General features: G+C 36.9%; 1 protein-coding gene across 3 annotated transcripts in view; it reads left to right on the top strand.

Moving 5' to 3' along the window:
- Positions 1–19,782, top strand: part of tspan11 (tetraspanin 11) — a 30,292-nt gene extending 10,510 nt beyond the window's left edge. For 2 of the 3 annotated variants that reach the window (XM_034313138.2, XM_026923486.3), the window contains exons 4-9: positions 1,994–2,068; positions 3,146–3,250; positions 6,449–6,607; positions 8,147–8,233; positions 12,166–12,289; positions 17,661–19,782. In XM_034313138.2, coding sequence (XP_034169029.1) covers positions 1,994–2,068; positions 3,146–3,250; positions 6,449–6,607; positions 8,147–8,233; positions 12,166–12,243 — 504 coding nt within the window. In that variant the 3' untranslated portion in view covers positions 12,244–12,289; positions 17,661–19,782. The remainder of the gene's footprint in view (positions 1–1,993; positions 2,069–3,145; positions 3,251–6,448; positions 6,608–8,146; positions 8,234–12,165; positions 12,290–17,660) is intronic. The other variant, XM_026923489.3, reaches the window with a different exon arrangement.
- The last annotated feature ends 2,082 nt before the right edge of the window (positions 19,783–21,864 follow it).

The raw sequence follows: 21,864 nt of genomic DNA, 5'->3' as shown, positions 1-21,864 counted from the left end.
TTAGATTGCGTTGTTAATTATGTGTTTATAATAATTATAATAATTGTGTTGCGTTGATAATTATGGCAGCTTGGAAGGAGATCTGAAACTGTCTGTATATTTAACATTCTACTCGCCTTAAAAGGAAACTTCTCTTACTGTCCTTCTCTTACTTCTGTATATAAACACAGAAACACACAGCCACACACACACAAACACACCGGTCACAGCTAGGAGAGAGCGAGCAGCTGTACTGCACTGTAGTGACTGGCCTTGAGTTTGCCTCTATAAAGGTTTTGTCTCCTGTCTTGCTGACAGGTTGACTTAATTATCCTCACCCGTCTATGGGTGTGTGTGTGTGTTTATGTGTGTTTGTGCCAGCTGTTCTCCTGACACTGACGCTGCCTGTGTTTGTGTTTTGTTTGTTTGTTTTTTTTCCTTTCTGTCAATCACTCTGTCAATCACGCTGATGAGAAGTCTTCATCCCACACAAGCTGTGTACTGTAGGTTATGTTTAAAACATATGCTCAAAATGTTTATGAAGATGCGTTTGAAAGGTGCCAGAATTAATTGCATTCTTAAAGATAATGAGCAAAAGAAATAAAGCACTGAAAATATCCAATCAAACAGTTGCTTTAGTAATAGTACTAAATAGTACTAAATACTCATGGATCACTGCATGTACTACTTATGTCAGATTGCATTACAAGCAAACACTTGGTCAGAGAGTTAAAGGTGCAATAATCCATTTTCCATAACCAGGAAAATATGTAGAACATGATAAAAAGATAATTGTTTAAGCCATGGCTTCAGCACATGTATTACGCAGCTGAAAAAATCGGTTTGGAAAACTGCTTTATGGCCTGGAGTGTTTGTGTGTACATGGTCCTCTTGTCAGTCATTTTATAGATACTCCATAAGACCCCTTCACTTGTCCCCATCTAAACGCGGTATGTGCCCAGCGCAGCCAGATAATTCTCCATTGAGCAATAAACCATGCTGTGCTTTGAAAAACCTGAACAAGAAGTAACACAGTAAAACCAGAATTAACATTAGCAGCACTTTTTCGTGATAGAGTAATTTGTTAACGGTGAAAGGGATAAAGCTAGACACAGTATTAGCGATGTTGCTTCTGGACAGGTATATAAATGCAATCTGTATTTGAATTGAAAGAAAAATGAGACCACAACGGCACTTTTGACCTCATAAATCGGTATGAACTGAATTTTGAATGTTTATAGTATCATAACTTGGCTTTCAAGCAGCTGAATGGCCTATAGTGTAGCCTAAAATGTTAATGAAACTAATACTGGAGCTTAAAAGCGCAAAACCTTGTCCATCTTTATATAGTGTTAGCTGAATTTTGTGTGGTTATAGTGCTAACTTGCACTATATATATATATATATATATATATATATATATATATATATATCTTGGTTTTCAAACAGCTGAATGGCCTATTTTGTGTGGTTATAGTGCTAACTTGCACTATATATAACTTTGGTTTTCAAGCAGCTGAGTGGCCTATAGTGTAGCCTAAAATGCTAATGAACCTAATACTGGAGCTTAAAAACTCAAAACCTTATTACAAAGAAAAACAGGACAGAGAAACCACACACTTGTCCATCTTTATAAATCAGTGTTAGCTGAATTTTGTGTGATTATAGTGCTATAACTGGGCTTTCAAGCAGCTGAATGGCTGAGTGTGATTGGAAGTGATGTCTTGACAGTCCTTACTTCAAGTTGATCCGCCCCACAGCTGGGGGCGGAGCTTTGTGTACATGATCAGGAATGGGGGCGGGCTCACGAGTAAAGAAATCATTCCAGTCTTATTCAAGAACCTGTGATGTAATGCGCTGCTCAGCCCTAATAGTTTCATTATTGAGCTTTTGATAAATATTAGACTTTACCAGAATAATTCAGGCCTTGATAGCTAAAGGACTTCCTGTTTGTATAAAACTGTTGCTGTAACATGTGTTTACTGCCCTTTTCTTTGCTCTTGTCATCCTGCAGTACTTCTCCTGTTTGCTGGTGATATTCCTGATTGAACTTGTTGCTGGAGTTCTAGCATATGTGTATTATCAAAGGGTGAGCCAACACCCACACACACACAAACACTCAAACACTCAAAAAGACACACGCAAAATGTACATCACTGTAACTTCCCCAGATCTAAAGAGGACATGATCTCACCCTATAGAAGATTAGACCAATACACAGGAAATGGTGATTTTTAGTAACAGAATTGTGACCATTGTGATGAAAAGTATTAATTAAAGTAAGACACAGTATCTTAACACGATACTCAAATGAGCTACTTAATAATTATCATGATCATAGATGACTAGATAACTGTTGTATATATATATATATATATATATATATATATATATATATATAACTGTGTTTGGATTGTTAAACAAATGAGTCAAATGAAGGTGTAAGCTTGACACATGTAACTAACTATATAAAGAATAAAACGCAATGGGGCATGCTGTTCGAGGAAAGAAAAATAGGGTGGTCAGCATGTCCTGAAATATTTTATTCCCCATATACCACAGCAATTTGCCAACAATACATAGTACTTTTTATCAGTTTATAGTTACATTTAATGTTGTGGAACGTCTATAGTCTGTTATTACTTGTGTTATAGCAGTTATAAACAGTTGTTCCCTCACTAGCCTCTTTTTTTTCTTTTTTCTGAAGATAATATCAAAAAAATGCAGCTTTTCATGTAACAGCGAAAATGCTAAGTCCTCTGTCCAGCTGAAGACTCCCACTGACACTGGAGACTCCTTCTATATCGACTATTCTATGTTTTTCTTTGTTAAATAACAACACATTTTTGTTTATATGGAGTATCCACCATACTAGTCCCTGTGAATTAGCACTGTGATATCAGTTCTACTAAATGTTATAGAAAACTTCCAACATAGTCATTTGGAGGATGACTAGTAACTGTATGTTCTTGAGGATTTCAGATCGCTCTGTCACCCTCTGCACCTCTTCTTTTCTCAATCTCACACTCTCAAACCCTCTCACATGTCTCACACTCTTCTTGTACTTTAGTCTGAATCTCTTTCTCACTTCTCTCCTTTATTTGAAATTCCTTACTTTTTGTCTTGCCTTATTTTTTGTCTTTGTCTTTCCTTACTTTTCTTTCAGTTGAGTGAGGAGCTGAAGCAGCACCTCAGTAAGACAATGATGGAGAACTACGCTCAGCCAGGGAAGGAGGGCATCACTCAGGCCGTGGACCGACTGCAGCAGGACGTAAGAGACTCCAAATTGATATCCTGACCACGTCATAGGGTCATAATTCAAATCTTTGTCTGGGGATAATTTTTTTTTTTTAATGTTCACATAGATCCCAGTATGATGTCAGGATAAGTGTATAATGGGGCTACTGCTGAGTCAGTTTGGGTGGATTCTTGGGCTTGACCGCAGTTAATAACAAATATTTCTTCAGGCTCTCTAAAATCTTATTCAGTTAATAAGAGTTAAATTAAAACAAGGATATGTCAACATAAAATCTAACATCTTTGTGGAAAATAGGAATAATACTGCATTCTGTTGTCAGTTTTTATTTTTTTATTAGTTTATTATTTATTTATTTTTATTTTAATTCTTTTTTATTCACTGAGATCTTATCCAATTAACAGCAATTAAAACAAAGAAATGGTGACATAAAGCAAGAAAATTTAGGCAAAATTAGGAAATGTAACACTGCCTTTGATTGCCATTTTCCCTTAGATTTTTATTATTTTATTTATTTATTATGTTATTTCTATTATTATTTTTTAATTATATAATTATTATACTCAGTGTGGTATAACAACACTAGCTTAACAATGTAAATAATTAAAGTTATCTAGTACTGCGATGTTTTACTGAATAATTAATATTAATAATAGTAGATAGTAGATAATATATGTTTAAATGAGTAGCTAAATAATAACCTGGGGTTTTAAAGAATTAAAGCAAAATCATTTTTAAGATAGTCAGAATCTCTCAGAAATATGTCAGATTTTATTTGACAAATTCACAACAAAAGCCTCTAATTAAACATCAAACTTCATGCTTGAGTGTAGTCTCTGTTCTCAGATTTATACACACAAAAGCAAAGACACACTGTAAGAGGAAACAGCTATCAGCATTCTCTGTTTTTAACTCGTTTTCCATTTTTTTTTTTTTGCTGTTTCCAAAAGTGTGGGGGTTTTTGTGGGTCTTTGTAAACAGAGAAGATGACTGAGTTCATTTACATGCGCACTAATACGAACACATTATCCAATTCTGATTATTACTATATTACTCAATTTATCATGTAAACAGCATTCCACATGTAAGGAATACTCAAAGCCAGATTACTGTTAGTACACTACGGTTGATTATTTTTCTATGACAGCATTTCCCAAAGTGTTTTTTTTTTCTTCTTACAGCACAGTAATTTGGTTATAGTGGATATAAAAAGTCTGTACACTCCTGTTAAAAATCTCAGTTGTGATATAACAACCAACACAATTCAATTGAAAAACAAATCGAAAATTTAATACTTAAAAGCACCTTTTGCTTCTAATGCAGCACTCAGTATTTTGGGTAAGAGTCTAACAACGTAGCACATCTCGATTTGTCAATTTTCCACTCTTCCTTGCTCCAGCTCTGTCAGATTGCGGGATGGATCTCCTGTGCACTGCCCTCTTCAAGTCATTCCACAGGTTTTTGATAGGATTTAGATCTGGGCTCTAATTGGGCCATTCCAAAACTTTGATCGTCTTCTTCTGAAGCCATTCATTTATTGATTCGGATTTGTGCTTTGGGTCGTTAGCATGCTGGAAGGTGAAGTTTTTCTTCATCTTCAGCTGTCTAACAGAAGCCTGCAGGTTTTGTGCCAAAAATACTTATTTGGAGCTATCCATGATTCCCCTTTGTCTTGAGCCCCAGTCCCAGCTGAAGAGAAGCAGCCCCAAAGCATTACGCTGCCACCACCATGCTTCACCATAGGTATGGTGTTTTTTTGGGTTATAAGCTGTCTTTTAGAATTATTCCCAGAAAGTTCTACCTTGGTCTCATCAGACCATAACGCATTTTGCATCATGGTTTAGGGTTGGCCTGGATGTTTTTTTTCCATGAAAGGGCCTCCTCATAGCCCAGACATGTGAAGAATACAAAAGATTATTGTCACATGCAAGGAGTGACCAGTACTTACCAGATATTTCAGCTCCTTTGACTGATATTTCAGCTCCCTCTGAAATTGATGAAAGAAGAAGAAAATTTATCAGCAAGGCTGTCAAGAGATCTTCAGGAACATTAAAGGAGCTGAAATATCTGGAAAGTACTGGTTTCTCCCTGCATGTGAAGAATACAAGAGATTGTTGTCACATGCAGGGAGCGACCAGTACTTGCCAGATGTTTCAGCTCCTTTAATGTTCCTGTAGATCTCTTGACAGCCTTGCTGATACATTTTCTTCTTCTTTCATCAACTTTGGAGGGACTTCCTGTTCTTGGTTATGTCGCTTTTCTCCACTTTTTGATGATGGCCTTCATGGTGTTCCATGGTACATCTAGTGTTTTGGAAATTCTTTTGTACCCCTCTTCTGATTAATACGTTTTGAAAATGAGATCTCATACAGGCTTTGTAAGCTCTTTGTGGACCATGGCTTCAGCAGTCAGATGAAACCAAGAAAGTGACAAAAAAAAATCTGAACACAGTCACATGCCCCAATATAAAAGCGTGTTTGAACACTTGTGCAAGCTGGTTACTGTTTTTTTGTTTCTTTTTCTATTTGTTTTCAAATTAAACCACATTAAAGTTGGAAAAGATCTGACATGATTTATCTTGGTTTAATTTAGATCACAAAAAACTGCAATTTTATTTGTGTACAATTTTTATATCCACTGTATATTATATTACATTAATTAAAGAATATTATACTAGTTAAATTTAATGCTGTGAAACCTACATGAAACAAGTTATTTCCTGTAATCGTTTATAGCAGCTATAAACAGTCATTCTCTCACCATTTTTTTTTTGTCTATGGAACTTATTAAGACAGAAACAAAATTCAGCTTGCTGGTAATGTCATGTTTCCAGCTTACTGAGTATTACAAAGCACTCACACTGGAGACTCCTTCCAAAATAATTAATTAAATTAATAATATAATTAATTCAAAATAAATACTTTATTAAATATTATTTTTTATAAAGGTTTCCTTACAGAAAGCTTTAGTATATCAACAATAATACGTACACCTTTGTTGAATAACAACGTTTTTTAATTTATTTATTGTTAGTGTTAGATTATGTGGTGCATCCACCATACAAGTCCCTGTGTATTAGCTGTTCCTGTAGAAACTATATAGTATTAGAAAGAGCACATTAATATAAACCTGTGATTTGCTTTGCAGCCAGCACTATTGTTAAAGCTGCTGTTGTTGAGAATTAATCAACACCTTATGACATTCACATTGTAGTTTAAGTGCTGTGGAAGCAACAACTCCTACGATTGGCAGCACAGCGTGTATGTCACGTCCCCAGAGGCTGAAAAAAGGGTGGTTCCTGACAGCTGCTGCAAGACCATGACCCATCGCTGTGGCCAGAGAGACCACCCTTCCAACATCTACAAAGTGGAGGTGGGTGTTAGAAAGTGAACATTGGTCTCATTCCCACAGAATCGCGTAAGTGATTTTAAATGAGGTAAAGATGTAACCAGCTGAGCTGCTGCTTTGTTTGGTGGAGCTGTAATATTGCTGAACTCCATAATTCTTTTAATGTGCCACTTGGGGAAGGTTTGGATGAGGAAAATACAGCTGACAGTCTTGCAGGTGCTCATGTTGACATTATAATGAGTCTCTATGGTCTGAAGGGAAGGTGCTAATGCTAGGGCTAATTCCCCACTGAGCCATATACAGTACATTACATTACAAAATCAATCTAAAACCTGATTATCCCCACGGGTAAGATTTAAAAGAGGGGTGTAGTCATACATCAAAATCTGTTAACTTAATGAAATCTTATAATGTCAGATGACAAAGAGTAAATATTTGAACTCCCTAAACTCCAAGGACCTGTCAGCAGGTCCAGCCTTGCTTTTCTTATGACTACACAGTTTTCCAAATTGCTTAACTGTTGTTACTGAATAATATGCTTTAGAAAAGTACCTGAACGCTCAGCCAGCTGTTTAAGGGGTTAACATGAGAGAGAGAAATTGCAATTATTTTTCTAATAATTAATCATTGACTTGCCATAATTAATATTCACTAGTTAACTAGCTAGCTAAAGTATAAGTTTTGTCCGATGGAGTGAGTTTACTTGCTCTCAACATAGCCTGGGGCTCTAAAACCTATGGTAGTGAGCTAGCTGAGTAACTTTAGCTAGCTAGCTAAAAGACAGTTTGGATAACTAAGCTCTCATGCCTCATCTCTTCCAGTGTGTGTCTTCTTGTTATCAGATTTCTATATTTTGTTATTTGATATGTGCATTTTATCCAATCTTGTTTGTTTTCCGCAGCTTTCAGGACATGTTTCTTAGCTGACTAGCTAATGTTAGCTGGCTTGCTCTTTACCATTATCTCTGTGTGATGTATCTGAGGTGACATATAACAAATGCGTCTGTTTAACCAGCAGCTATTAGAAAGTTATTGAGCATATATAAACTATTAGGTTTTGAACAGTGAAAATCAAATGACAAAATACTGACTTTATAATGTTTTTATTAACAGTGTAATAAATAATTAATGTAATGCGTAACCAACTTTGCTGTTTTTTTTTTTTTTTGTCCCCTGCATATTTCCTATCTAGATCTCTTCCATATTAGTTTAAATGTTTGGTGATATCTGGAGCACATTGAAACAGTGAATCCTAGCTAGATTTCAACCTGATTGATGAGCTTAGCAAGGCAAGGTCTTTATAAGAAGTGTTTATGAGAGGTTTTATTTAATAAAGCATTTCAGGTTTTGCAGTTTTTATCTGATGAATGCAGGAGGTCTTTAGCTTCTGTCTGATTGAGAAGAAAATATGGTGCCAAGCTTCTAGAAAACAGTGTATTCTGCACAGAAAATAAATCAGGCATGTGTGAAGGTGACCTGCTATCACCCAGCAACAGCACAGCACAAGCACAGATTGGTGTTTGTAGCTGTTCTATGGAGTTTGAAGTGCTGTTTTGTCTTGCAGGGTGGCTGTATTACTAAGCTGGAACAGTTCCTGGCTGACCACCTGCTCATCATCGGCGCTGTGGGGATCGGCGTGGCCTGTCTACAGGTAATGCCTTTTTTATTAGAGCTCTGTATCTTTCTGATTATCCACAGCTGTTATTTTTCACCTTTATTTAACCTGTTAGATGATATTAGAAGATATTTCCTCATATCCCTATTTTAATACCACAGTGCCGCTGAATTCTCAGTTCTGATTGGTGAGAAGATGTTGATTAATTTTCTATAATAGCAGCTCTAACAGCCATGCTGACTGCAAGGCAAAACACAGATTTATATTAATCTGGTCTATCTAATATGTTGTTTCTATAGTAACAACTCATTCACTCATTCAGAAACAGTGTTCCACAATGTTCCACAACATTAAATGTAAATATATAACAGGATGGCCTTTAATTTTACATAATATATAGTATGAATTGTCTATCTATCAATCTATCTATCTGTCTATCTATCTAGATAGATTTACAAAGTATTTACAAAGATGCTAGTGCAAATACATTAACATGTAACTTTAAATGGATAAAACGTACTATGTATTGTTCTATACTAAATAAAAAATGATGTGACAATTTGCTGCAGTATAACTGGAATAAAACACTTCACTGTTGATGCTTAGAATCCACCCTTTATATCGTTTTGAAACTATGTAGTGATGCAATTCAAAACATAGGACACTGAACCTTTTCAGTGGTGCCCCAAGTAATTCCATTCTTAAATGGGTTCATTTATTATTATTATTATTATTATTATTATTATTATTATTATTAGCTATGTGATACCAAAGCTCTGACATGTAATAAGCATTTACCATGGGAAGACTTAATTCAGGAAGATTCAACATGGGAATATTATGTGCTTACCTGCTATTTAATTACAGTTGAAAGCAGCTCTTATCTTGTGCAAAAAAAAAAAAAACAGTGATATCTCCCTGTCAACATCAACAGTTCTTTTCAGATTACATTTTGCATGAACTATAATAAGATTGTATTAGCTGAAAATTGCTGAATTTACAAAATAACTGATGGATTTCCACTACCAAACAAAGTTGAAATTAAATGTCCTTTAAACATCAGTGCTGCACATTTCAGAGTTTCCTTTAGGACATTTTATGCTGAGCAGGTGAAGTGGATTTTAGGTCCGGTATAATAAGATGTACCACCTCAACCATGAACATACACAGAGCCACTGATTCAGTACAGAACAATCAGGCACTTAAACATTGATTTGATGTTTAAGTGCCAACTAAAATAGACTGTTACCTAGATCTATGGGTCAGTCTGAAATGGAAGACTATTTTTACCTCAGACCTCGAGTAGGCAGTATTGACAGATCCCTCGCTATTGCATGAAGAGAGATGGTAAGAGAAGAAAGAGCTCTCACTGCTAAATGCAGTCTTCCAAGTTTAGTCTTAAGCTCACTGTTGGAGTGTTGGGTGCTATTGATCTATTTCCTGTGAATAAAGTCTTTAAATAAACTCAGGCACTCGTCTCTTTTTGAGCTGGATTGCACTATATGTCAAGATCTTTGAGTTGTGGAGAATATGACAGGTTTATTCCCTTTAGTTTCTTAAAGTATTATACTGTTGAGTGCAAAAGTTTGCATCCAACATTGTTTCAAGCTGTCATATAGAGTTATTTATTTCAAGATGTGTGTAACCCATTAGCATACTTTACATATAAGTATTAGAGAAAAGTCTCTCTTTAAAAGTGGTCTCCTAAAGTGGTCTCTTTAAAGATGATCCCACCCCCACACACAGTGCCTGATGTCTCAATGAAGGGTTGAACATGATGCAAATCATATGTTATGACTATCACAGTCACCAGATCTCAACCCAGTTGAACACGTGATATACAACACTCTTCACCACCATCATCAAAACACCAATTAAGCAAATATCTTTAGAAAGAATGGTGTTAATCACTGTAGCACAGTTCCAGAGACTTGTAGAATCGATGCCAAGATGCATTGAAGCTGTTCTGAAGGCTAATGGTGGCCCAATATCTGACTGTGTAACCATCGCACAACAAGAGTGTATGGTCCAAGTGTGAAGTTTATTGAACAGAATGTGACACCAAATAAAACAGGCCAGGTGAAAACACAAAAACACCAACAACCAGTAACAACCAAAGAAGTGGGCAAAAACAGCAAAGACATTAAACTGTCTTGAGATTGAGAATGCAAGAATGGCTAACACAGAATGTGAGACAAACAGCTCAGGACTGCAGACAGTGAAGTAGGCAAGACTTCGCAAAGAGTACTTGAAGAAAAAGTCCTTATGTAGTGTTTCTTTATAAGTAAATGATGAGTATCAGGTGAGCCATGTAACCTGGAAGTGGTGTTAGGGACCTCTGGTGGTCTGGAGTGATATTGTCAGGTGAGCCCATGACTCTAAAGCACCTTATATTGGGCTTTCCTTTATTTGTGAGCAGCTGTCTGTATGCATGTAAGTATACACATGATATATATAAATGATACAGATGATGCAGTTGAATGCAAAAGTTTGAATTTTAATGGTTTCTGGGTGAAATAAGAAAAAAATCAAACATTATTTTACAAAATAGTGAAAATCCCAACATAAGGCAATGTCAGTGGAAAAAATATTACAGCTGAGGATCCAAAAGCTGCTCAAAGGATCACAAAGGGATGGAGGCAGTTAGGAAGGCAAAAGGCGGGCAAATAAAAATAACGAGAACATTCAAATCACCTCTAGAAAGAGAAACCTTAAACTGATTTTATTTTGAGTTTTCACTAGTCATATCTGAACATACACTATTTCCCCATTTTTGTTACTTGCTAATGAGGGACTGTTCATTAGTAATGAGGAACTGTGGATCCTAAGACACTAAATGCCTTGTTGAAACAAAATAAATAAATAAATAAATAGTTCTAAGGGTAAACAGACTTTCGCTTTCAACTGTATATTAGCTGCCTTGTGTTATCAGCCTCCAGATTGCACTTAGCACAGCTGCCTAATAACATGATATTGAATTTATGCATGGAATTTTCTTACCAAGCTCTCTTTTTTCAGGCGGCTGTTACAGTGTTATTTTGTTTTAAGTCACGATGAATATGTGTTTGCTGATAAGGATACAAAAGTCAGTTCATAATAAATCAGGAATGAGGGTGGTCAGGTAACTGCAGTAGCACTGTTCAGGTCCTTGAGCCAACTACCCCAGTGTGTCACATGAGTGTCAAGTCACCGTGGTAACCATTGAATCTACTATTGAAACTATTTTACAGTATAAATAAATAAATACTCAAAGTGGGCAGAAGCACCTCTCAATTGAGTGCAGTAATTACATTGATGCTCTTCAGTGAGCTGTCATTATTATGCTAATAAAACACACGGTATTGCTCCACAGAGGTCAAGTGCACTGGAGAAATAATTGTGGAAAAACAGGACGAGTAGGCATGCAGGCGATCTTCATAATGTTTCACTTCAGACTTGGACTTATGATTGGAGATCCTATACTGATGTTAATCTATAGATTGTCTGTGTATGTGTATTTTATGTGTTATGTGTAATTTATGTGTTTGGGGTGTGTGTGTGTGTGTGTGTGTGTGTGTGTGTGTGATATTTTCTTTTCCCTGAGTAATTTCCGAGTAATTAATGGCATACATTTCTACTTCAATTAACTTTTATGTGTTTCAATACTTTGTCATTTGTCTTTTATTATGTCTCTGTCTTGTTCTTACTCTTTCCCTTTCTCTCTCTCTCTCTCTCTCTCTGTCTGTCTGTCTGTCTCTCTCTCTCTCTGTAGATTTGTGTAATGTGATATTTTCTCTTCCCTCAGTAATATTTCATAGATTGATGAGTATATATTTGTGCTTTAATTAGTATTTATATATATGTATTTTAATGATTTGTCTTTTGTCTTATATCATGTCTTCTCTCACTCTCTCTGTATGTGTATATGCTCTCACTCTCTCTCTTTCTGTGTGTGTGTGTGTATGTGTGTGTTGGTTCTGTATCTGTAGTTAGCAGGAGCACTGTTGACTGCCTGCTTTATTTATCTGCTTTATAAAGAAGAGGAAGAAGACTTCTCTGATGTTTGAATGAACAGTCCCGCTTTTGGCTCCTCAACAGCCAAGTGGGCAGAAGGTCTGCCATGTGTGTGTGCGTGTGGGTGTGTGTATGTGTGCTTATGTGTGTGTATGTGTAAGTGCAAAGTGCATCATGCATGTTATTTCAGCATGTTGTCATCACCTCACCATGGCTGTGCTTTCCGAACATGAGTACAGAAAATGCTTGTTCTGCTGCTCACACATCACAAGGCTCAGTCAGTATGCAGACCAGCAATGCATGGCTTATCTTCCTTATTCAACCCATAAGTCTTAATAATAGAGTATACAAATATATGACTCCTTCTGTTTTGAAAACATCAAATAGATGGTTCACATAAGTGTGTAAGCCATTGCAGGTATTTTTCTTAGCTTAAAATATGCTACCTTTTGCTTTTGCACTGTTTGCACCACTGCTCTTTCAAACGCGTTATTTTCATAGAACAGATGTGATCTGTTACTGAGATCAGCAGCAGATGCAGTGCCAACAAGGTCAACATGTAGGGTCAAATGTTCAGGGTATAAAGTTCAAAGTTTTTGACTTTTGCTTGACACTCTACAAGACAGTCTGTGCGGTCAGTTGGAGAGCAGGAGACGTGTATTTGGTAATTTGCCCTGAATGAGATGGAAAAACAAATAATTTTTGAAGTATCTGAAAATGTTGTATAAGAGCCATTGAACAGACATGGTGTTTTTTTTTTAATCTGACTATTTAATATTTTTTTATAACTGTGGCCATAAATGAATATATTAAGGTGACAAGATAATACACTTTATGGCCAAATGTATGTGGACACCTGACCATCACAGTCATATGTGGTTCTTCTCCAAACTGTTGCCACAAATCTGGAAACACAAAATTGTCTGGAATGTTGTTAAATACTGTAGCATTAAGATTTCCCTTCACTGGAACTAAGAGGCCCAAACCTGTTCCAAAGCAAGCTCCATGAAGACATGGTTTGTCAAGGTTGGAGTGGAAGAACTTGAGTGGCCTGCACAGAGCCTTGACCTCAACTCCACTGAACACCTTTGGGATGAATAGAACTGCTGACTACATGCCAGGCCTCCTTGTCCAACATCAGTGCCTGACCTCACTAATGCTTTTGTTGCTGAATGAGCACAAATCCCCACAGCCACACTCTGAAATCTAGTGGGAAACCTTCCTAGAAGGGGTCATTATAACAGCAAACGGGGAGTAAATCTAGAATGGATTGTTCAACAAGCACATTTGGGTGTGATGGTCAGGTGTCAACATACTTTCGGCCATATAGTGAAACAATCTATTTACAGAAAGTCTTTACAACGAGGCACTTCTGTGTTTATTACAGTTATAATTATACAGATTTAGAGCCTTTTTAAGTGTAAAGACAAACCAAGACCTTGGAATTAATAGGTTTTAATTTTTAATTTTTCTGGCAAAAAATCTCAAAAAGACCTAAACTAGCCCAGAAAATTCTGGCCTTGGAAGATTGGCCTTTGCAATATGTACAGTATGGTCCATAATCCCCCTTTCCCTCTTCAGTACCTTGTCAGTACTTTTACATTCCAAAGTATGTGTTAAAACAATGGATTCTCCCTCCAGTCTTTCAGTTGCTTTAGTATGCTGAAGATTCTCATCCACTTTTCTGAGAGAGATGTGCCTAACCTGGTCGACTTTTCATTTACCATTCATTTTTTTTCTGAATGCTTTCCACCTAAACAGCAAAAGCAGAGCATACCGCAGATGATGTGAACTCAGCTTTAGCCAACTTTTGATTCTTTGTTTTGTTGAAAAGGATGGTCAAGCGGAATACGCTGATTATCTGATATAGGATATACTGTACATTATGTATTTAGAGCATTTGTCTCCCCTCTTTCCTCTCTGATGTTTTTTCCTCTTGATGCTTTTAAGAGATTGTCTTACACAAAAATACTCAGCAACTTCTACCTTTCATTAATTATTTGTGAATTCCCATTTATGGGTGAAGTAAAGCAAGTAATGTTCCCCATTCTCTCTCAAATGGACAGAAACGATTGAGCCTCACACACAGAGGAGGAATCTGTTTCTGTAGCTCTGAAGGTAGATCTGGTATCTTTCTGTCATGTTGCGTTGAACTGTGATTGGGCACATATCACTGAGTGCTTCTTAGTGTCAAATAACATGACATAACACTTATAGACTAAGTGGAAGATCGTATGTGTGCATTTTTCCTCTAAGTCAAGACATTTTTGGTGCCTGGCATTTGTTTTTGTTCTGGAACTCTGACACTTATGTATGTAGTTAACAAATCATAGAAGTCTGTCACCCAAATCTTCTTCATAATACATGCTCAAATCTTCATATACTTACTTTAAAAAAAATCTTAAGTTCAAATTTATTCATTTTTTTTTATTTTCAGTAATCAGTTTATACAGATCTGGTTGTGGCTCCAGAGCCTGTCCCATGCACAAAGCAGTAACACACCGTGAATACTCCACTATTGCAGAACACCGTGCACACATGCATTCACACATTCATTCACAACTAGGGGCAATTTCACCGGTAGCTTGTGTAGCTGTGAGGAAGGTAGGCAGATACGTTCAAAAGTTTACATAAACCTAGGCTAAAGACATTCAATCTCAATTTTTTTACAACTCCACACATTTCATGTTACCATACACCCTGTATAAAGTCAGTTAGGGTTTCTACATTATTTCAATAAGAGGTCATTTCAAAATAATAGCTAAGAGACAAATTTACACACACTTTGTTAGTATTTGGTGGCATTGCCTTTTAATTACTTGAACACTTGTGGTAGCCTTCCACAAGCTTCTCATGATACTCTGCTGGAATGTTTGTCTGTTCCTCCTGACAGAACTAGTGTAACTCAGCCAGGTTTGTGGATCTCCTTGCTCATTCACACTTTTTCAGTTCAGGCTACAAATTTTCTATGGGATTCAGATCAGGGTTTTCTTGATGGCCACTCTAATACTTTCCCTTTTTTGTCTTTAACAACAGCCAACTTTCGACAGCCAACTTTGTTTGAAGCCAACTTAGGATCATTGTCTTGCTGGAAGACCCAGTTGCAACCAAGTTGCTGATCTGTCCTGAGGTTCTGCTTCAGTATTTCTAGAAAATCCTCCTTCTACATGATGCTATCTATTTTCTGAAGTGGACCAGTCCCTTTTCCAGCAAAACACCCCCGCAACATGACGCTGACACCCCCATGCTTCACAGTTGGGATAGTGTTCTTTGTATTAAATGCCACACCCTCTTTTCACCATTTATAGTGCTGAATATTATGGCCAAATATTTTTGTTCCATCTGACCAATGAACACACCCCCAAAAGGCTAGTGATCATCTGCAAACTTCAGTCTGGTTTTTTAACGCCAATTTTAGAAAAAAGTCTTCTTCCTTGCACAACAGCCTTTCAGGCCATTGTGATGTAGGAATCTCTTAATGGTGGATGTACATATTTGGTACCCGATACCTCCAACTTCCTTACCAGTACCATTTGTTGTTGTCTTATGGTTCAGCTGAACCTTTTGGACCAAAGTTCATTCATCCCTTGGAGTTCATTTGTGCCTCGTTGCTGAATGATGCACGGTCTCTGTGATCCTAAGATTTTTATATTTGCATACGATTGTACAGATGCTCAATTCCACTGGAATTCTGATATAGGAATTAAAGCTGAAATAAATGTCTCTAATCGATTGTTTTATATTTAGCTCTAATGCAAACCAATAAGAGGCCCTAACATTAAATGTGTGGAGTTCTGAAAAATGGATATTGAATATCTTTAGTCTAGGTGTATATAAACTTTTGGCATCAACTGTATGCAGAAGAGGGCAGATAGCGATAGCTGGTTTCACGTGTCTCAGAGGACGCACGTGTTAGCCTTTACTCTCTCCTGTTGATAGCTGTCGTGTTATATAGAATTAGCTCATGGGTGGGAATTGGCAAATGAACAAATTGGGGACAAAATCAGAGGTGGGGGGTTTGGGGGATTTAAAGGAATAGGAATAGTCTGTATCAGCAATTCTGCATGTCATTATGTAAGAACTGGATCACTGGATGTAGTTTTAGGTATATATTTACATTATGTGGGAATGTATTTACGAAGAAGTGTTTGGTAAAGATAGACATTTAGTAATTAACTACATTATCCTCATAACTCCACTGAAAAGATTCCAAAGAAGCAAACATCTAACAACAAACATATCCTGGCTGATCAGCTACATCTAGGGTAAGGACAATGATGTAGTTTTTTTTATTTTTAAGTTAACTGTTCATTTAAAAACACACGGTGCTCAAATCGATTTCAGATTTCAGTGGTTTGTTTTTCAGGTCTCTCCTCTTTTACCTCTGCTCTGTGTCCGTGTTATATGGGTAGGAGGAAGCTCAATTGTTTTTTACAGAAATAATCGCCCACCATAGTACTCCAGGATACAGCCTGCAGGATAAAGCCTCCCTCTCCTAAAAATAAATAAGTAAAAATAAATAAAAAAAATAGAACAGAATAAAAATCTCAATATGGATTAAGACCTATTAGCTAAGATAGTACATGATTTACTCCTGGTGTTTCTTGTTTTTTTGTTTGTTTTTTTTTGTAGTTTGAGGGAACAATCAGAGATCAAATTTTTTATGTGGAATTTTATATTCTATTCTTTTATATTCTATTCTATATAGATTGTCTTGTATAAATTTTACAGGGAATATGGAGTGATGTCTTAAATTTCAGTCTCTTCTGCACAGATCTTCAGATTTTACTCTTTTGCACCTTTACCAACCTCATAAGATGAAATATTTTTAAAAAAAATTTGTAACTGATTGTTTACACACAGGCTGTTTACTCTCTCTTTTTGATTTTAACAGTTGCTACCAGTCTAACTCTTCAACTGCATGCACGTGTATAGATACACACTCCCACACATGCTAATTGACCCGATTGCAGAGCTGCTGCCATAAGGGCTGCTTTACACCATGGTTCCCATAGTAACTGGATGCTGCTCAATCTCCTTATCAGATGCTTCTATAAAGAGCTTTTACAAGTGCAACCACATACACTTATAATTAATATAGGGCAATATTTAAAAAAAGTACATTATTCACTATTAAAATGCTCATGCAAAAGAAGAATTCTGCTTAAGAATGGTGCTAGAAACTAAAATAAAAGCAAAACGGCATGCTCTATTTTCTTATTTTTTCCCTATGATTATGCATCCAGTCACTTATTATAAATGCAGATGCCCATAGATGAACATTTCTTCACAGCACTGACCTTCAAGCATTTTTGCATTTTTGTCATTTTTCTAAGTGCTCAGTAAAGTACAGTGCTCCACTAGAATACAGATATTCATCTGTGGGCTTCTGTAATACATGTGCTAATTCATTTATATGCAACTTTATATAAACATATTGCATATATGTGTGTGGGATTTTTTTTTACAGATCTGTGGGATGGTGTTTACTTGTTGCTTGCACAGACGGATAAAGCTCGACCCGTACTGACCGATCAGCAGGAGCTTTACGGGTTGCCTCAACTGCTTGCTGCCAGTCCACACACTTGTTTTTTCATTCCTCCTTTTCTTTTCCTAAACTGCATGAATGTGTTCTCCCTCCAGTATAGTCTTACATGAATATGTCTTATTTCTTCTTTTAACCTTCTATTAATATATTCATTCAATCATTAATATATTTGTTTCCAAGGGTCTTGCCTGTGTAATGTGGGATTCCCAGCAAGAATGTAATGTAGTTATCACTGGTATCCCTATTACACACAATAATAATTTTTATAATCTTCTTCAAAAAAGAAAAGGCAGAAATCTATTTTTTTCCTCTGTGAGCACTGTGTATGTTTAACTATATCTGTAACCAGTTTAAGCTGCTATCTTTATGGAACTAGATGCTATTTTCTTCTTAAGCTTAACGTACAGAAATCATATAAAGGTCATGTGATGCAGTCAAAGGATGCATCGCATGAACTATGAATAATGTGTGTAGTAGTATATGTTCTACTAACACAACGTACGCTGAGAGCCTTGAAAAAAACTACTGAGAAGCTAAAAATAACACAGGGATTTCTGGACTATAGCATACGCTATATGCACCCTATGGTGCCTTGCATAAGAATTCACCCCACGTAAATTTTTCCTCATTTTGTAGTATTACAGTGTGAACCTGGAATCGACTTAATTGGGATGTTTACCATTTAATTTACACAATATGTCTAACATTCAAAAGTGCAAAATGATCTTTCATTCTGACACAAAGGTTAATTTAAAAAAATATTCGTGGCAAAATTGCTCAAGCTCTGTCAGAATGGATGGAAATGAATTGTGACCATACATTTTTAATCCTTGCCACAGATTCTGTATCAGGTCTGGGCTTTGACACATTCAGGTGGTTCTTGTTGAGCCACTCTAGCGCAGCGTTGGCTGTATGTTTAAGGTTGTTGTACAGTTGGAAGGCGAACCTCTGCCCCACTCTGAAGTTGGGCTCCATCCATCCTGCCTTCAGCCCTGACCAGTTTCCCAATCCCTGCACTTGGAACATTATGCTACCACCACCATGCTTCACAGTGGCAATGGTATTCTTAGTGGCAATGGAAATTCTGCTAAAGATATGATATTACCCCTATTAAGTTCCTTTCATTTACAGGTTGTAACACTATAAAATGGGGAAAAGCTCAGGAGTGGTGCAAATATTGTATTTAACAAGTAGCATTCCTAAGACACATATATATTTGGATACATAAAGCTCTTATTTTCACTGGGTGCTCTCTTAACATAACTTGTCTGAAACCTGTTCCATGTTTCTTGTTATCTTTCTAATGTCATGTGCCAGCTGTTTGTCAGCTTCTCTGTCAGTATTTATATTTTTATTATCTCGATTTCAGACATCAGGCTCTTAAACCTGAGCACCGATAACTGATGCATTACAATGCAAGAGTGAACTTTCCATATCTTTTCAAAGAGGCCTTTAACACACAACTGCCTCTGATACTAGAGCTTCTAGGGCTGCAAAAGATTTCGAGGTTTGGAGGCGCTACATACATGAAACCTTCATGAAGTCTCCATCAATTACTGAAGCAAATATGTACCATAAAAGACAAAATAATATTTTCTACCACTGCTTAATGTGGTAACCATAGCAACCGCCATCTCATTGAAGTTCGGTCTCATTGGAAAAATAATGCAATCTTTGCATTTGATTATCAGCAATTGATGTTTTAAGCTACTATTTTTAATTGGGCTTATATATTTGAATATGCATATCAGTGCACTTGGGTGGATGGTGCAGCAAATAATGTCTGCATGTCAGATGTCTGACCACGCTTCATTTCACTGGTTTATCATTTATTTAGCTAGATACTACAACACTGTATTGTAAAACAATGATGATATCTGTCCAGTATGTCACATATTTGTTGCCTAGATGCCTTTAGACAAATATGTGCCTCTTTCAAAGGACAGCAGATGTACTTCTTAATGCTGATATAGCAATGGCATGTATTATATATAGGTATGCATACTGATCCTTGTTACTGAAAATAAAATGTTTTTGGGATAAATCTCCTGAATGCAAACCTAGTGTTTATGTTGAGACATTGGCACCTTTACAGCTACTGGGTCCTGCGTTCGATCCTGAGCTCAGGTCACTGTTCTTCCTGTGTCTGTGTGGGGTTTTTTCCCCAGCTGTTCTGGGTTCCACCCTCCTCCCAAAAACATGCCAGTACTGTAGGTGGATTGGCTAAGATGAATTGCCTCTAGGTGTAAATGGGTGTGAACGTGTGTGTGCATGGTGCCATGTGATGGACTCGTGTCCCATCTGGGTGTAATCTCACCTCACGCTTAGTGTTCCAGGGATCCTCCCCAACCCTGAGCAGGATAACGCGGTACTGAGAGTGAGTAATTAGTATGTGATGTGCTTTAACCAGCAGGTGGAGACAGAGACAACATGATCACCTGTTTACAGGGCTAACTGGTGTGTTGATGTACAGTATATGCTTTCAAGACAGTCACGCATAAAAAAAAAAAAAATGACATTTTATGTTTTTATGTGTATAGCATAAGATTTTGAGTTCAGCTGGGGTCAAAACGTGGGCCTGGTTCATAGATGGATTAGTCCATGGCAGCTCTGGCATCACATGGAGACAATTGGGAAAGTTGAGAAATGAGAAACAATCCTGTTTTATCAAAAATACAGTCAAAAGCATAGGTCAGAGGTCCTAGAGAAATTAAACACAGATTTCTCATACGAAGAGAACTCGACTCTGATTCTCTACAGGAACATCTTGATTTAACCTATTAGAAGATACTTCCTCATTTCCCAATTTTGATCCCGCAGTGCTGTTGAATTCCTGATTCTGATTAGTCAAAATTAATTTTCTATAATAGCAGCTCTGACGATAGTGCAGCTGCCAATCACAGGTTTATATTAATGTGCTCATTCTAATAATGTTATAGTTTTGCTAGTAACAGCTACGTCACAGGGAACTAGCATGGCAGACACAGCACATGAACAAATTTTTAAAATGTGAGTAATTGTTGATATGGTAACATTTTCTCTGAGTAGATGTTTATTTAGTAGTTTTGGATATAGTCTCCAGGGTTAGAGAATTGCATCAGCGGTAAATCTGTTCCTTTAAGTTTTCTGACACAGGAAAGTCTTCAGAATGGAGGCCGTTTTGGTTGCTCAATAACAAGGAAACTAATTGTTTTATTAACTTTTTTAAAAAATGAGAAAAAAAAAAGAGACGCTGATGAGAAGGTGGCTGTTTATAGCTGTATATCCCACAACTATAAATGGATAAAAAGTATGTCATTCTTCAGTAAATAAAAAAAAAATCATTATTGGCAAATTGCTGTGGTATAAAAAATACTTTTATTAAAAATGATCCATTTCGGGGTGATAATGCATCACACCACCCTGTCGCTGATTATTTTTCTATAACAGCATGCTTGAAGTGTTTTATTCTTTATGTAATGCATGGAGAATGATTCATGTACATGTGGGTGGACGTGCCAAACTGCCTCCCACCCCAAACTGTCTTTATACAGTGAGTTAGCATAGGTGTCATTTCTTCTACACATCACACATAAGGAAGGCCTGTAAGAGTGTGAAGCCTTGCACAACCTACACTGTAAGTGAAATATACAGCGTGCTCTACCAAACATGCAGCAATGTTATTTATACAGGATGTTGTTTCAGAAAGGATTGAGCGTCCTGAACTTGGGAGAATGTAGGCCAAAATTTATTCTTTTTTCGTGATCCAAAATCCTATAAATCACATACTTTTTTAAAATATCGTACATCAGTATACTGTATATCAGGCCATAGATCAGTCTTCCATAAAGCCGAAAGTGCAAGTGATCAGGCTCTTGTAACACAGACTCAGCGACCCCTGACTCCAGTCCTGCGTTATACCCTGCAGTAAATGTGCCAGACAGATTTAGGATGGGGCTCAAAGCATGAAAGGTATTGCCTTTGAGACAGCAAAAGCTCTGCATGTGAGAGGGCCCAGAGCCAGAGCCGGTCATTGCAGCAGCATAAATCTGCCCCTGTATTACTGTCAGCATGTGGACATGTGTCAGAAACATGCAGGCCCTCTGAGAGATCAAGTACTCCAGATGTTGGTTTCCCAGGTCGGGTC

Source organism: Pangasianodon hypophthalmus, chromosome 18 (assembly GCF_027358585.1).
Source record: "Pangasianodon hypophthalmus isolate fPanHyp1 chromosome 18, fPanHyp1.pri, whole genome shotgun sequence".
Classification (NCBI taxonomy): Eukaryota; Metazoa; Chordata; class Actinopteri; order Siluriformes; family Pangasiidae; genus Pangasianodon; species Pangasianodon hypophthalmus.
The sequence above is the reverse complement of the archived record's forward strand: the minus strand, read 5'-3'. Positions and strand labels throughout refer to the sequence as shown.